The sequence below is a fragment of the Schistocerca americana genome, chromosome X, assembly GCF_021461395.2.
Source record: "Schistocerca americana isolate TAMUIC-IGC-003095 chromosome X, iqSchAmer2.1, whole genome shotgun sequence".
In the NCBI taxonomy this organism is placed as follows: Eukaryota; Metazoa; Arthropoda; class Insecta; order Orthoptera; family Acrididae; genus Schistocerca; species Schistocerca americana.
Genome location: NC_060130.1, coordinates 689,477,711 through 689,496,346, shown reverse-complemented (window position 1 = coordinate 689,496,346; position 18,636 = coordinate 689,477,711). Strand labels below are relative to the sequence as shown.

General features: G+C 44.0%; 1 protein-coding gene across 1 annotated transcript in view; it reads left to right on the top strand.

The window, feature by feature from the left end:
• The window catches only part of LOC124555559 (activating signal cointegrator 1 complex subunit 2 homolog), a 32,914-nt gene extending 14,290 nt beyond the window's left edge, over window positions 1-18,624 (top strand). Inside the window, exons 2-3 of the mRNA XM_047129517.1 lie at window positions 3,536-3,789; window positions 17,846-18,624. Of these exons, the coding sequence (XP_046985473.1) occupies window positions 3,536-3,789; window positions 17,846-18,293 (702 nt within the window). The 3' untranslated portion in view covers window positions 18,294-18,624. The remainder of the gene's footprint in view (window positions 1-3,535; window positions 3,790-17,845) is intronic.
• The last annotated feature ends 12 nt before the right edge of the window (window positions 18,625-18,636 follow it).

The window sequence follows — 18,636 nt, the reverse complement described above, 5'->3', positions numbered from 1 at the left end:
AGACAGTTCGCAGACACAAATGGTTCAAATGGCTCTGAGCACTATGCGACTTAACTTTCGAGGTCATCAGTCGCCTAGAACTTAGAACTAATTAAACCTAACTAAGCTAAGGACATCACACACATCCATGCCCGAGGCAGGATTTGAACCTGCGACCGTAGCGGTCGCTCGGTTCCAGACTATAGCGCCTAGAACCGCACGGCCACTCCGGCCGGCTCGCAGACACACACGTGCCATGAGTGAACGAGTATTGTTCTGTTGAAAAATGGCACTGCTGTACTGTCGCATGAGAAAGAACGCATGAGCACACAGGATGTCCATGAGGTACCGTTGTGCTTTCAGAGTTCCATCCATCTCCACCAACCATAACGTGAAGGCATACCTGATGGCTCTCCGCCTCATGACGTCAGGAGCAGTCGCTCTCTGCCTCTCCAAAAGTCTCTCCCCAAGTTCCAATCATAGTCGCCGAAGACGGTCATGCAGGAAATCACGATTCATCGCTGAACGCAATGCGGTGTCATTCATCAGCAATCTATACTCCACGGTCGAGTCACCACGCCAAACACAGCTGTTAGGAGGTGTTAACGGCAATCTGCATGTGGTACTGTAGTTATTCTGGAGTTCGGCTGCCGCTGGGTATGGTCGACCGGAACTTTGACGACGAGTATACCTGTCTTCACGCTCCCATGCAGTCCGATTCGACCCACTGTCGCGTCTGAATGCCTCATAATGCTGGATATTGCACGATTCGACCAGCCATCCTAATGAAAACCCGCAATGAGGCTCCTTTCAAACTCCGTTAGGTGCTGATAACACTGTCTCCGTGTCCGCAGGGATCACTCAACATCTGATGTTGTTCACCCCCGTTATTTAACCTACCAAGCACTCTGGTGGCCGTTCTATCTGTCACAGAGAACCGCACCTCTAATCATTTACATATGCGACGATGGTGTGTACATGTACGTAATTACACTGACATTAGATCATGTCTCTTGGGTGCTTCATGTTTTTGTGAGGCAATGTATACAAGATGGCGCCAACTGCACTAATGCCCTATAGCCTCAGCAACATGTATTGATCGGGAGGGCCTCAGGAATATTTATTAGCCGCAAAAACCTCGGCCTCACAAATTATAAGTTTCCGGAAATTCCTGACGCAGATTCCGTGTAGAGGCTGCAGGAACGACAGAAATTTTAATAGATATCCAAGTCCGGAGGTCTATTGTACCTACGATATAGCATCAAACACATGGAACAGACTGTTTCTCTTTCCTCGTCTACAGTGGGAAAAAGAGAAAAATAATTTACAGTGAATCTGCTAATTACCACATAGGCAACTGACTAGCAAACCGCTATCGCATTCATGTAAGAGAATGAGGACTAGGACAAAAAAGGTAACGAGTGAATAATATGAAACCTGAACGCTGTACACTTTGTTGCACTCCATGGCAATGAGCATTGTAACCGCTTTAGTTAGCTGGTTACAAAAGCAGTAACTTGCAGATTTACAGCAAATTCTTGTCGCTTTTTTGAACATCAGACGCTTATTTCCGAATCACGACGTCTCTGGACATGGATTCAAGTGCAAACAATTACCCATCCACTTTTCTCTGCATACCCAGAGAGACATTATGCGGATTTTCCAAACATCCTGTTCACTTCATACTGTATGTGCCTGGAAGGTTTTGTAGTGGCAGTTTCATATCAATTAAAATAACCATGTGATCGATAGTAGCAGGAAGTGGGTAATGGGGAACAGCTATCATGTTATTCATCATTCATCTTAAACACCACTGGTTTGCTGCCTTTCCTAATCCACAGAAACGTGCGTGACTTTCAGAACGTAACAGCTTTTTCTCCTGCACGTACCTGCACAGTCCTAATTCTCAAGGTTTTTTAAATAAATTTATGAAATATGCAACAACAGAAACAAATACCCAACTTCTCGACGAATGTCGGTGCAACACAGTCGTATTCCGCATTAAAGGCAAGGATCAACAATAATCCCGTCTACAAGCAGAGTAACAGATATACCCACAAAACTGTTGTGCAAACTCATTCACATCCATCTATCGCAGAATGTTAGAATATATTCTGAGATCAAATTTCATGAGCTATCTTGAACACAATGACCTCCTCCTTGCGAGAAAGCACGGATTCAGAAAACAGCGGTCATGCGAAATCCAACATGCACTGAAAGCCAGGGCAGTCAGGTCTGACTCAGTACCACACACTTGTTAACGGAAGTATGATCATATACGATATCAAATGAAATTTCGACTAGATTGATGATTTCTTGGTACGGATTTACATTGGAAGCATTGATTGAGAGTGATTAGATAATGGAGAGTCATCAACAGGTGTAGAAGTAACTTCTGGCAAGCCCAAGGGACGTGTGTTGTAACCCCTGCTGCTCATGTTGTATGTCAATAACATGATAGTTACAATTAATAGTGACCTCAGAATTCAGAAATTTTACGGGTGATGCAGTTATCTGTAATGAAGTATTATCTGAAAAAATCCGCACAAATATGATTAGGCCCTTTGGTAGGATATTGAGGAAATGCTTTTAGTCTACAGAGAAAGCTACTTACAAATCATCAGTGCGACTCATCCCATAACATTGTTAAGATGTATGGGGCCAGTATCAAACACATATAACGGGGGATATTGAACTTATACTAAGAGGGCAATACGATTAGTCGCAGGGCTGTATGACACCCCGGAATGTGTCACAAATATGTTGACAAATCTGAACTGACAGACTCTTTAAGAGAGATACCAGCTCTCCTGCGAAAGGCTATTTCAGATACTCTAACAACGAACATTAAACGAGAAATCTAGGAATATATTAAAACCCCATGCGCATCGCTTCTACCGGGTCAAGATAAGATTAGACTACCTTGAACAATCGGGTCCTCTGCCGGTTGTTCGTGTCGTTCTAGAACGATATTTCGACGTCGTGTCTCACTGTCTTCTTCAGGTGGCTGGGAGACCACCTGAAGAATACAGCGAATCACTCTGTCAAAATATAGTGCAAGAACGACGCGAACATCCGGCAGAAGATCTGATTATTTAACATGTCAACATATCGCCTGGAAAAACTGAAGAATTACATAAGATAGACTAATTAGCACGCACACGAAGGCATTTAAGTAGTCACAACTACTGCGTTATATGCGTGAATGGATAAGAAAGAAACTTAATACGTGGTATTATGGGGAGTATCCTCTATCATACACACCGAGCGAGGTGACGCAGAGGTTAGCACACTGAACTCGCATTCAGGGGACCGACGTTTCAGATCTGACCAGCCATACAGATTTAGGTTTTATTTATATTTCCCGTGATTTCTCTGAGTCGTCCCAGATATGCCTTCCCCATCCCTGAAAAAGTCCGAGCTTGCCCTCCATCTCTAATGACCTCGATGTTGACGGGACGTTTTCCTGACGTAGAATTCATCATAGATTAAACTCGGCATCAGAAGTGGACGACACATCTTACGTATCGATTTGCAGTAATTTTTTGCCTAACAGCTGGGGATGAAAGCGGCGTTGGTGGCGGTGCTGACGCTCGTGGGAACGGCGATGTCGCAGTACCAATCGTTCTACGCAGGCGGTGGCTGGTCGTACCCGGGCCCGCTGCCGCAGTTCGCCGCGGCCAACTCTGAGGAAGGCCTTGAAAACCGTGTTGGTGCGACGACTACTACCACGCAGTCGCCTGAACAGTTCATCTCTTCGCAAGTCGGTGCCTGGCCAGAGGACCGTCAACCGTTCTGGTTCGTCAACAGGTACGCAGATACTGCCACAGCACCACTAATGTTTGTTCGCAATGTGTCCTTGTGTCACTGTATCAATGTGGAGCTGTTGATACTTCTTCATCAATGATTCCAGCTTTGAACGAAGTCTGCGCGTGTTTTATCTTCCTACAGTACAATATCTAGTAGGAAGGAACATCCATTGGGAAACTAGAGACACTGGACATTTAAGACAATGTGATACTACACTACTGGTCATTAAAGTTGCTACACCAAGAAGAAATGCAGATGACAAACGGGTATTCCTTCGACAAATATATTATACTAGAACTGACATGTGATTACATTTTCACGCAATCTGGATGCATAGATCCTGAGAAATCACTATCCAGAACAACCACCTCTGGCCGTAATGACGGCCTTGATACGCCTGGGCATTGAGTCACACAGAGCTTGGATGGCGTGTAGAGGTACAGCTGCCAATACAGCTTCAACACGATACCACAGTTCATCAAGCGTAGAGACTGGCGTATTGTAAGGAGCCAGTTGCTCGGCCACCATTGACCAGACGTTTTCAGTTGGTGAGCGATCTGGAGAATGTGCTGGCCAGGGCAGCAGTCGAACATTTTCTGTATCCAGAAAGACCCATACAGGACCTGCAACATGCGGTCGTGCAGTATCCTGCTGAAATATAGGGTTTCTCAGGGATCGAATAAAGAGTAGAGCCACGGGTCGTAAGACATCTGAAATGTAACGTCCACTGTTCAAAGTGCCGTCAGTGTGAACAAGAGGTGACCGGGACATGTAACCAATGGCACCCCATACCACCACGCCGAGTGATACGCTAGTATGGCGATGACGAATACACGCTTCCAATGTGCGTTCACCGCGATGTCGTAAAACACGGATGCGACCTTCATGATGCTGTAAACAGAACCTGGATTCATCCGAAAAAATGACGTTTTGCCATTCGTGCACCCAGGTTCCTCGTGAGTACACCATCGGAGGTGCTCCTGTCTGTGATGCAGCATCAAGGGTAACCGCAACCATGGGCTCCGAGCTGATAGTCCATGCTGCAGCAAACGTCGTCGAACTGTTCGTGCAGATGGTTGTTGTCTTGCAAACGTCCCCATCTGTTGATTCAGGGATCGAGACGTGGCTGCACGATCCGTTACAGCCATGCGGATAAGATGCCTGCCATCTCGACTGCAAGTGATACAAGGCCGTTGAGATCCAGCATGGCGTTCCGCATTACCCTCCTGAACCCACCGATTCCATATTCTGCTAACAGTCATTGGATCTCGACCAACGCGAGCAGCAGTGTCGCGATACGATAAAACGCAATCGCAATAGGCTACAATCCGACCTTTATCAAAGTCGGAAACGCGATGGTACGCATTTCTCCTCCTTACCCGAGTCACCACAACAACGTTTCACCAGGCAACGCCGGTCGACTGCTGTTTGTGTATGAGAAATCGGTTGGAAACTTTCCTCATGTCAGCACGTTGTAGGTGTCGCCACCGGCGCCAGCCTTGTGTGAATGCTCTTAAAAGCTAATCGTTTGCATATCACAGCATCTTCTTCCTGTCGGTTAAATTTCGCGTCTGTAGCACGTCATCTTTGTGATGTAGCAATTTTAATGGCCAGTAGTGTACATTATTACTAGCGAAACTTTGAGATTTTCCCCGCTTATAAATTTTCCAACAAATTTCGAGAATGAAGTCGTCTGATCTTCGACAACCGCCGACATTACGGCAGTTGCACATCCCATCATTTTCAAGGCGCAAATGCAACGAGAGAGCGCTTTGGAAGAAAATTTAGAAGTTCTGTATGGAGGGCATGCGCCGAAAGACAACACACACACACACACACACACACACACACACACACACACACACGCTCACTCACTCAGTAAACATAAGTGTCACCACACAACCACACAACCAAAGATAGTCTACATCAGATGTTATCAATACAAACACACACACACACCTTTCGAACAGCCCTTGAAGGCCGAACGGTACCGACCGGCCACTGTGTCATCCTCAGCCCCTAGGCGTCACTGGATGTGAGTACAGAGGGGCAGCGGTCAGCACACCGCTCTCCTGACTGTTGTCAGTTTGGGTGGCGGATACCGCTACTTCTCAGTCAAGTAGCCCCTCAGTTGGCCTCAAGGCCTGAATGCACCCCGCTTGCAAACAGCATTCGGCAGACCCGGACGGTGAACCATCCAAGTGCTAGCCAAGCCTGACAGTTCTTAACATCCATGATCTGACGGGAACCGATGTTACCACTGCGGCAAGGCCGTTGGCGCCAGATGTTATCAGTAGTGAATATTAAGTACCAGCAACTGAGTTAACGTTAAGTCTAGCCCTCTACTGTTTGACTAGGGAGAGAGCAAGATTCCAAACAGAATTTAAACAAAAACCTCCACTCTTCTTTGCAATATCGCTCGCTAATTTAATCTCAGCTGCTTCCTTAATAACACCATCCCAATAGCTGGAATAGCTGGAATAGCTGGAAGTGCGTGCCAGAATCTCCGTGTGTTTATATTTCATAGGATGAACGGTACCGAGGAAATGTTATCCAACAGTTGTTTTTCTCAGGTGTTTTAAGCGTGTGGGCCACTTACACTCAGTACACGAGTTCTCTACAGTCCAGATGGTCTGACAAGTGCAACATGCCACAGCTGCAAGAGATATGGTAGACACCCGCCTTACGTAAACCAAGATCGTTCTTAACAGACCCTCCAGGTCCCTAATCTTAGATCAGGACCGGCTATGGCGTGCCAAAGTTCATGCGTACAGCGTGTGCGGTCCACTGGCGAGCCGAGACCCGACCTGGTACGCGGCTTTGCTCGCTCCTTCTCGGAAGAGCCTGGAACAGCGCCACATTTTATTTAACATTGCGGTGCAGCATTTCGCGATCGTCACAATTCTCTGAGTTTGGCGGAATCGTGGTGTCAGCTCTGTTTACCTTTGCTATTTGTCCGCGGTATGAAGGACGTTCACAGGTCCAATGGCTGATTGCACAAAAGAGGCAGTCTAGCGATCTATCGTCACAATCCTTTAAAATGGAAGGGAATTACAGATCAGAGGGATGAGAATTCTCAATTCACATAAGAGACGGGTCTTGCTTATTTGCTATGAAACGACATTATAGTACCATCCCGAAAGAATTTAAACCTTTACATGACAATGAAAGAAAACAAAATTTCAAAGGTCAATGGATGGGATTCATTGTTCTGTACATCAAGAAGCACTTTGTGGCAATTTTGCAAGCATGGAGCGCTTGAAGAAACTGGTAATACGAATAGTAAAATTTCTGAAGTTGCACCCGTTATTCCAATTCAGTTGCAATAGTTTTCAATGGAAATGAACGAAGAGTATGGAAACTTCATGTATCACTTTGGCTAAGTCAAGGGGCATGATTAGAACGATTTTTCGATTAAAATATCTCTATTGTTGAATTTATGAAGGAAAATGGAATGCAGGAATGAAAATTAGAACGTCCAGAATGGACTGCAAACTTCGCATTTTAAGTTGACTTGACTGCACGCTGCTCAAAGTAAGGCATTGCAAGGTATCTTCTTTGTGGTTTATGGGGATTCATTTAAAGAGGAAATCGCGTTGTAGAAGGGACACATTCTGACGAAGACAATCCAGTTTCCTAAGCTCACATGCGTTAAAGAAAGCCCGAGGTTTGAATAATTTATTGTGGCCTTGCAAGAACTACAACGTTAGTTTTATAAAAGTTTTGAGGACAGTGTTAATCTTAGTCCGCAGCTCGTGGTCGTGCGGTGGCGTTCTCACTTCCCACGCCGGGTTCCCGGGTTCGATTCCCGGCGGGGTTAGGGATTTTCTCTGCTTCGTGATGACTGGGTGTTGTGTGCTGTCCTTAGGTTAGTTAGGTTTAACAAGTTCTAAGCTCTAGGGGACTGCTGACCATAGATGTTAAGTCCTATAGTGCTCAGAGCCATTTTTGTTAATCTTACATCTGTTTTCGAGTCTGTTTGCCGTTCCTGTTGAATGCGCCCCTGTGCATGTGCAGATGCAACTGATTGACTTCAAGGTAATTCCAGTTTCAATTACAAATCTTTTAACGTGAAAACTGTCCAGGACGTCTACATTGTTTTTCTCAGTTAGATTTTCCAAGTCTCCATAATAAGGCCGCAAAAGTGCTATAATATTTCGATCGACATACTGATGTGAAAGACCTTTTTTCGAATATGAAACTACGTAAGTCACGTTTATGTGGCAACTTGAAAGCGAAACTCTTCGAAATTGTCAGCCTCTGTCCGTATGCCGACAGTTTGTACCTGATAGAAATTACATTGTATTTTCAGCACGACAAATATAATTAATTAATACTGAAACCTTGTTTTGTTTGTAATGTATGCTGTTGAGAAATGTGAAATACAAAACCATCACATCTCGTTTTCGCAGAAAATGATGAAACCTGTTAGTGCCACCTCCATATTATCATCACTCACTCGGTCCACGGCTGGTTGATAATGCGATGTGTGTCTCACCTGTATTTCACTAGAACCATTCTGGTTAAAGGTGACTGCGAGATGGACTAACTCAGCGTATAGGCTATCAGAGTCTGAGGTGAAGTAGGACCTATGAACCAAGGTACGAATTACCCCTTCATGCTGAGCCCAATGGTGACGACGACCTGTCTGAAGATACAAGGGTTTCCTGTTTGCGTATTGTCAGTAACACTGGTACTCCGACATACCGTGTAGCGAAACCTCATGTTACTCTGCTGATACCTCCAGTAGAGCGGTGTGTGCATTACATTAAGAGCTCGAATGAATTCTTATACCGGTTAGAGGGATTGAGTTTGAATGCCACTGATATTTTAGTAAGTTTCGATATGGTCTCTTTCTTCACTCGCATTCCACTGTCTCGTCCGTTATGTTTAACTGAGGTTAGCTTTGTTGTTGAATTAACAAACCTATTTCGAATGTGTTGTCTTACTTTTTATTCGATGACCAGTTTTAAGCACAGACAGGAAGAGTAGTGATGGGGATGTTTTTGTCACCTATTGTTGCCAGTCTAAAACGTTTTCGATTATGTTGAGTCACAGTAATGCAGTACTGTTTAAAAAAGTAAACCATCATTTGACTATGTATTACTATATTTATCCTTTGTACTATCTAGATTTCGGCTTTTATGCCCTTCTAAAATACAATGCTAAAAGTTATCGGACCATTATTATGTCATATCTATTAAGGCAGTCCAGAGTAGACTTGTTTATCTGCTTTGGACTGCTTTAACAGATATGACATAATAATGGTCCAACAACTTTTAGCACTGTACTTGAGAATGGCATAAAAACCGAAATCTAGATAGTACAAAAGATAGTAATGCACAGTCAAATTGCGATTTACTCTTCTAAACAGTATTGTCAGTCTGTTAATGGAAGATTTTCAGGAATGTGCCTTAGAGTCGGCGGCACTGAAACCTGCGTCTTTTTCAGATACGTAGGCGATAATTTTGTTGTTTGGCCTCATACAAATAAAAATTTAAATGACTTTTTGGAATATCTGAATTCAATTCACCCGTATATTCGCTTCATGATGGAGGTAGGAAAGGATGGCTGCCTTCCCTTCCTTGGTATATTGGTCGGGAGGAAGGTTAATGGTACGTTCGGACATGCCGTTTATTGGAAGCCACCTCACACTGATTTATATTTCCAAACTGATTATTGTCACCACCCGGCTCAGCATGACGGGGAATTGACTATCTTGGGTTCCAGTACCCATGCCATCTCAGAACCTGAAAGTTTGTCAGCTGAGTTATCTCACTTCACAGTCTCATTTTGTCTGAATGGTTAAAGTGAAAGGCAGATGAGACACACGTGAATTGGCTGAGTGTTAAAAATAACAAGGTGGCATGAAAGTCTATGGTGTTTTTACGTTACGCATATAGCATTTCCAACAGGATTGGTCATATTTTACGAAAACATGACCACCGTTTAAGATTGGGATCTTTTTAGTGTCCGTAAACTATAATCTCGGTTTGCGTAAGGCTGAGCCGGCCGTTGTAGCCGAGCGGCTCTAGGCGCTTGAGTCCGGAACCGTGCTGATGCTACGGTCGCAGGTTCGAATCCTGCCTCGGGCATGGATGTGTGTGATGTCCTTAGGTTAGTTAGGTTTAAATAGTTCTAAGTTTAGGGGACTGATGACCTCAGATGTTAAGTCCCATAGTGCTCAGAGCCATTTGAAACCTTTTTTTTGCGTAAGGCTGGTGTGTGCCACATACCTTGCATTTGTGACACATTGTACATTGGTCAGACCATCAGGACCGTGAAGGACTGGTATATTGAGCATGAGTTGAAACTCGACAGTAGTCTGCAACAGATGTGTTAGAATGGGAATGGCATGCGAACGTGTATTTTATCTCGTCGCTTATGCGCTTTGCCCTGTAATGAAAATTTCTGACTGCGAGAATGTTAATTGTCAATAACTTTAAACCTAACCAAAACTGCATGAATTTACGTAGCACAAAAACTGAATCTGATGCAACACTATTGATTGGGAATGGCCCCGGTAATAAAACAAAACTTGATCAGTTTGAAAATAATGTTCAAATGGCTCTGAGCACTATGGGACTTAACAGCTGTGGTCATCAATCCCCTAGAACTTAAAACTACCTCAACCTAACTAACCTAAGGACATCACACACATCCATGCCCGAAGCAGGATTCGAACCTGCGACCGTAGCAGTCGCGCGGTTCCGGACTGCGCGCCTAGAACCGCGAGACCACCGCGGCCGGCAAAAATAATGTTCCCTGTGCTTAATGAATGATATCCGTGAAATAATAAAATTTCTTACCTTTATCTGCGCAATGGTAACGCTCTTCCCACTGTTCTCTGTTAGTATATTAAATTGTATAGTTTGCATACAGCTATTGTGTAACGCTGTTGCTTATCATACATTTTAATTAAATCAAATATGGCTGAGATAATAACTTCTTGAGCAAAATAGTTTATCAAAAATGACATGGTTATGGTAACTGGTATTGATTTGTGGTAAGTAACAATATGGCAATAACTTTAAAACTTGAATTTTGACTCTGAAAATTAATAACGCTCACAATTAACACACAATAAACTGATTATACAGTAACAGTTAACTTTAGAGAGTCATTGGATGTGAGTACCATACATTGTCTCAGTAATCACTTACGATTACGTGCATTGCATTGGTAACAGAACAACTTTCTTTACCTTAATTATTTCCAGTATGGTATCTTGGAAATAAAAAATCAACGTATACATCCAGCACACACCAGGTACAACTCGTCTTTACGCTTGAGAGTCCTCCATACATCTCGCTATCTAAAGTTACTCTACACATTACCCACAACACCTTGAACCAGCGATCGCTGTTGAACAGCGACGCCACTATACAATCGATACTACATTTGACCATCTCTGGTTCAATATAAAGTTTTCTTGTAAAATTTTATCCTGTGTATATACCTTTCAAAGTGCCACGCACGATTATAACAGCTCAGCAAATCTACTGCTGCAAAACATTGGCTTGGTACCGGTCATCCTATGGAAAATGACAACGCAGAGAATCTGGCATGCACTTCCAGCTATTGGTACAATGTAATCAAAGATTTAAATTCTGCTTGGAATCTTGCTTTCTTCCTGTTCAAATAACAGAGGGACAGAGTTAACGCTACCTCACCTGTTGGTAATTAATATTCACTTTCGATAACATCTGCCGTTGGTCATCTTTGGTTGTGCTACGGCACCAGTGTTTGCGGTGTGTGTATGTGTGTGTGTGTGTGTGTGTGTGTGTGTGTGTGTGTGTGTGTGTGTGTTTTCTCTTTCGGCATATGCCCCATGTACAGAGATTTTAAATTTGCTTGCACACGGCTCTCATATTGCATTTGTGCCTTGAAAATGACGGGTTGTGCACCTGCCGAAATGTCGATGGTTGTCGAAGCTACTATCCTAGGCTAAATCCTCGTGAAGGTGGTTTATCGTTGCATTCCTCAGACCTGTTATGAAGTGGAGTGTCAAGTGGGTATCTGTATCGTGTAGATGGATAGAGTGAGTACTTGTGCAACGTAATATTGCTTGAGTATGGAGTAGGTGGCTGTCGCGAGTACTTGTGCAATGTAATATTGCTTGAATGTGGAGTGAAAGGAAGGGAGAGAATGAAACTCGAAGCAGGCATATGCCACAGAAGAGATGATACATGTCTCGAATAACACCAAGTATACCGATGAAGTCATCGTCTCATTTCGACACATGGATCATTCACTCAGCCACATAATCCAACTCACAGGAGACTGCGAACGCGTTTTTAAGTACTTTGGCGCACTGACGCAGATTTAAACGCTGACCCTCTCCTCATCTTCCCAAACAAAGTCCGATAATGGACATTTATTCTGTCACACCAGATAATTTTGGGTCGTCCATCACCACTCTAGAATGTGTTTGCCATATCGACACTACAATCGGCTTCTACACAACAATAAAACAAATAATTGCTCTGTAAACTGCTCTGTATTTGAAATATGAAATTCTCATCTACATTAGGGTTCCAGATGCCCCAATGATCGTCAAATGACTGTTCTCCATAGTGGAGATTAGAATCAAACACCGCTTTCAGTCACAATTATATTTTTCAAAGTTTTTATGTACAATGAATCGACATGCCATTAACTGCAACTACAGGTACTACACCAGTTACGTGCTGCGATTGCACTGATTATACATTGATGACTAATGTCGAGTACGCCGACTGTATTCTCAATTTCACCATTTAACATTTGAAACTGGCACTGTATTTCATCTGTGATCTTTCATGAGTACAAGGGATGCATAAAACTTTAAGTTGGTTTGAAAATAACATTGTTATGGAATTCATATAAGTATAGGCGCCCTCAATCCGGAGGTTGTTGGGAGCATTATAGTGCTGTACCAGATGTACCTCCGTTGGTGGTGATATGATTTGCCTCCCTGCGATCTTCGAAGAGACTTGTCTAACCAGTTAAACGAACACTTAAAGTTTAACGCGAGTATCAAAGCACGGTGCAAGTCAGTGTCTCTCAAACAAAAATCACTTCCTGAGATGACAAAAGGATAAACGACAAAAAAAAAAAAAAAAAAAAAAAAATCCTAGGACTGACAAGTCACTGAATAGCAGACTTTTGAATAGATAGTCGAACTAGGTAGGCACACGGAACACAGTTATCTACTAGAAATAGCATGTATTTCTTACCCAAAGAATCAGCCATTAGTGAGACACCAACAATAATTTAACGTGGAACATGAACACCGGCACGACTTCGCTTATTCACATTCATAGAGCATTTTCGAAGGTGAAACCCGTGTTTAAAGCCAGCTGGAACATGAACTGAAACTTTAATCTGTGAGTTTTACATGTGGATTCTAAGTACAAGTAGGAACAGCCAGACATTGTTTATTAATATGACACCGTTACTGTATACAAAGTGTTAGGTCCATCTTCAGACGGTTGTTAATATTTAACTCGATCCATTTAAATAGTTCTGACCATATAACGTCTATTTTCAGTTGTGGTGAAATTGTGTTAGGTTAGTGATGCCCTACAGCAACACAAGATATTGTAAGAGGACTATTTGTAAGAGGACTATTTTATTTTCATTTCCACAAAACAACATAATTAGCTTTGTAACTGCTACGTGCGGCCGGCCGTTGTGGCCGAGCGGTTCTAGGCGCTTCAGTCTGGAACCGCACGATCGCTACGGTCGCAGGTTCGAACCCTGCCTCGGGCATGGATGTGTGTGATGTCCTTAGGTTAGTAAGATTTAAGTAGTTCTAAGTGATAGGGGACTGATGGCCTCAGATGTTAAGTCCCATAGTGCTTAGAGCCACTTTTTTTGCTACGCGCATAAAAAATCCTGCTTTGTTTTTGTGGACCCGATGTTTGCTGTCGGTGAGCTTCACATAACGCGGAAAAATAAGCTCATTTCATATTTCAGACTTCCATTCAGTGTAAAGCACCGCACACACACACCTTAATTCTGATGAAATTTGACAGACAGAAAATAGTGCCATAGAATACATATATTGGAGATGTTACAACATCGATATAATTTTTATAGAAATTTGTTGTCCGTGACAGGATTTACAATAAAATAAAATAAGTAATTCCTGGATCGCTGAAGAAACTTACTGCGACTATGCTGCAACTCGTGAATTGACATAAGTATCGCCACAAGGAGTTGTTGTTATATAAACCTTCTTTAAGCAATTTGCGTTGAAGTAACTTTTCTTGATAATACAAATATTTGACAGTGTTTGATTGTTGGTATTAATAAAAGTAACAATTAACCTGTATTTTCCACAGCTATGGCCCCATTATGTCAGTTTTGGACAAAATAATCTTTGAAGTCTTAATCTGGAACAACCACTTCACTACCGAGCCTTACGTTCCGTACGATATCTGATCAAGTTATATGTATACAACGCTAGAAGGACGTTGCAGGCGCGATGATGTTGCACGCATAGCGTTCTCTCTCGCAAGCTACCAGGAGAGAAAAGCTCAGGAGTCTGCAACACGATCAGGTGAGGTATACTAAGCACAAAAAGTCGACCTGGAGGACTACAGATCGCCAAAGCGTCACTGGTTAATTTCTGGAATCTAATAGTGTAGTAGAGGCGCTCACAACCAATAAGTGAGAACTGAACATGTTAAGTTTCAAAAACCGTAGGCAGAAGGGTAGGGTGGAGGGAATCGATTCGCGAAGCCAGCAGCCATCATACGGTACTCTCACCGTGATTTCCTTATTGTGGCAATAACTCCACTGAAGACCTTGACGGTTCGTTGCGAAGTACGGTAACCTGGTTTTCGTGCTGGCATTTTGTCAGTCACACATCACACAGACATTGTAATGGTCAAATTGCATCTTTCTCCAGATCGTGTTCCTTGTCACTTCCATACTATTGCAATCCAAAAGTTCTGAAAACTGTATGTGAGCCATACATTTTTGGAAATACAGTGTCGAAAACAAAATGAAACACCCTTAAAGACAAGTTCATTTTATTGACAAGTTATGTGACAGAAAGCTCATCATTGTAGGAGTAGTATATGATAACAAACTCAGACCGAATGAAACACTCATGTCACAGTAAGGGGAGCTCGAACTGTCGCATCAGTACACAGATATCCCACTCAGGCGGCAACACAGACGTACATTCTCACAATGACAAAGGTGTCGAATAGCATCTTGTGATAGATTGTCCGAAGTTTTTTGCACCTTTAGTTCCATTTATGCAGTGGTTCCTGTGGGCTACGGTGAACGAATAAGTTCCAGCTTCACCTATACGTGTTCAATAGTAGAGAGATCTGGTTATCTTGCTGGCTAGGCAGTAGTTGTGTAGTACGAAAAGCATATAGCGTCACAGCATCCGTATTTGGACGTGCGTTGTCCAGCTGAAAAAGTGCAGCACCATCACATCGAAGAAATGGCAGGAGCAAGGTGATAACCTGTGCAGTGTAATGGTCCTGCAGAAACATCAAATTTTACCACGCGTTCTGAATGATAGCCCCCATAACATGAAGCCCAGGGCGAGACCTGTCTGTCGTGGGTGAATGCATTCTGAAATAGACCGCTCACAAGGTTTACGTCGTACTCGTGTACGTCCATCATCCGCATACAGACAAAACTTACTCTCATCACTCTAGTCGACAGAGCACCATTCCACACTCTAGTCGACTCTTTGACGACACCAGAGTAGGTATGCTTGGCAGTGTCGTGATGTCAGTTGTTGCCTGGCCAGAAGCACGCGTGCCGGCCGCAGTGGCCGAGCGGTTCTAGGCGCTACAGTCTGGAACCGCGCGACCGCTGCGGCTCAGATTCGAATCCTGCCTCGGGCATGCGTGTTTGTGATGCCCTTAGGTTAGTTAGGTTTAAGTAGTTCCAGGGGACTGATGACCACAGCAGTTAAGTCCCATAGTGCTCAGAGCCATTTGAACCAGAAGCACGCGTGGTCTTAGTCTTGGTGCCAGCGCACCATCTCCGATGGTGATATCGGAGATCGTGTGCTGGCACCAAGACTAAGATCATGCGTGCTTCTGGCCAGGCAACAACTGACATCACGACACTGCCAAGCATGACACAGCAGGTACAACATGTGCCCAGATTCCATCACGTGACGTTAAACTGTACCTTAGGGTTTCATAACTTACTTATCACGACTAGTACCTGTGAAAAAATGTATTATATATGTGAAAAAAGTTCCACTGTCGCTTTCACTGTGAACAATACCGGCGTTATTTACACTACTGGCCATTAAAATTGCTACACCACGAAGATGACGTGCTACAGACGCGAAATTTAACAGACAAGAAGAAGATGCTGTGATATGCAAATTATTAGCTTTTCAGAGCATTCACACAAGGTTGGCGCTGTTGGCGACACCTACAACGTGCTGACATGAGGAAAGTTTCCAACCGATTTCTCATACACGAACGGCAGTTGACCGATGTTGCGTGGTGAAACATTGTTGTGATGCCTCGTGTAAGGAGCAGAAATGCGTACCACCACGTTTCCGACTTTGATAAAGGTCGGATTGCAGCCTGTCGCGATTACGGTTTATCGTATGGCGACATTGCTGCTCGCGTTGGCCGAAATTCGGTGACTGTTAGCAGAATACGGAATCGGTGGGTTCAGGAGGGTAAAACGGAACGCTGTGCTGGATCCCAACAGCCTCGTATCATTAGCAGTCGAGATGACAGGCATCTTATCCGCATGGCTGTAACGGATCGTGCAGCTACGTCTCGTTCCCTGAGTCAACAGATGGGGACGTTTGCAAGACAACAACCATGTGCAGGAAAAATTAGACGACGATTGCAGCAGCACGGACCATCAGCTCGGAGACGGTGATTGCGGTTACCCTCGACGCTGCATCACAGACAGGACCGCCTGCGATGTACTCACGAGGAACCTGGGTGCACGAATGGCAAAACGTCATTTTTTCGGATGAATCCAGGTTCTGTTTACAGCATCATGATGGTCGCATCCGTGTTTTACGACATCGCGGTGAACGCACATTGGAAGCGTGTATTCGTCATCGCCATACTGGCGTATCACCGGGCGTGATGGTATGGGGTGGCATTGGTTACACGTCTCAGTCACCTCTTGTTCGCACTGATGGCACTTTGAGCAGTGGACGTTACATTTCAGATGTCTTACGACCCGTGGCTCTACCCTTCATTCGATCCTTGCGAAACCCTACATTTCAGCAGGATAATCTGGCTGGCTGGCTCTGAGCACTATGGGGCTTAACATCTATGGTCATCAGTCCCCTAGAACTTAGAACTACTTAAACCTAACTAACCTAAGGACATCACACAACACCCAGTCATCACGAGCAGGATAATGCACGACCGCATGTTGCAGGTCCTGTACGGGCCTTTCTGGATACAGAAAAGGTTCGACTGCTGCCTTGGCCAGCACATTCTCCAGATCTCTCACCAATTAAAAACGTCTGGTCAATGGTGGCCGAGCAACTGGCTCATCACAATACGCCAGTTACTACTCTTGATGAACTGCGGTGTCGTGTTGAAGCTGCATGGGCAGCTGTACCTGCACACGCCATCCAAACTCTGTTTGACTCAATGCCCAGGCGTATCAAGGCTGTTATTACGGCCAGAGTTGGTTGTTCTGGGTACTGATTTCTCAGGATCTATGCACCCAAATTGCGTGAAAATGTAGTCGCATGTCAGTTCTAGTATAATATATTTGTCCAATGAATACCTGTTTATAATCTGCATTTCTTCTTGGTGTAGCAGTTTTAATGACCAGTAGTGTAGTTTGTTATAATGCTTCATTCAAAATTAAAAAACCTCATTGAATGACTTCGAGTTATTGCATTTCCAGTCCTCGATGTACTGTCGGAGGAATGATTTAATACAGAAATAAAACGGACATGAGGAAAGAGCAATTCACGATGAGAAAATGCGTGGAAACACATGTGGGTAAAAATCAAGGGGTCTGGTGTGTAATAAAAGTGATCGGCCATATTTTGTTATACAATATTAACTCCATAAAAACACCCATTATTTTCTTTCAGGGAGCACATTCAGCAGCACCTCGGACGTCCACAGCCTCAAGGATTTCCGCAGGGGCAAGGGACACAGCGGCAGCCACAGAATCAGCCGAATACGCAGACACAAAGGCCAGATGCTCAGCGTCAACCACAGAACCAGCCGGATTCACAAACGCAGCCTCAGTCGCAACCTCAAGATCTGCCGAACGCACGTTCGCGGACACCAGTCACCCAGACCGAAATCCGAAAACAACCTGAAATAGGGTCACAGGCAGAAGACAATCAGTCGCAAGTGCAGAACCAGCTGGAAGCTGATCGGCAGTACCAGTTGTGGCTACAGAACCAGTTCTTCGCTCGACGTCCGCAGCGTTGGTCGGCACAGAATCAGCCCGGCATACAGACACAAATTGCTCAGGAGCCACTCCGGTGGCGGGGTCGCCCTGGTACCAAGACCATTTACAGGCGACAATAGGGACTGGCACTACCCACTTTCCTCATTTTATTCCACATTATTGAAACACAAGTCCTACCGGAACGAGTAAGAATCTTGACAGCAGTATAAAATGCTTTATTTACTTTCTGTACCAAAAAGTTAGAAACGCGCCATTATTGTGAAAATGTTGACAATTCACCTTAATATAGTTGGTAATAAAGATACTAATAGAATTAGATTGGTGTTTACAGTTTCCCTAAATTACTTGATGTGAACTTGAGGATGGTTACTTAAGTATGACATCCCCACCCTTGGTCAATGTGAGTTTGTGCTGTAACACGTGTAATAAATATGTCAACGGTATATGAAACTCCAGTCTTTC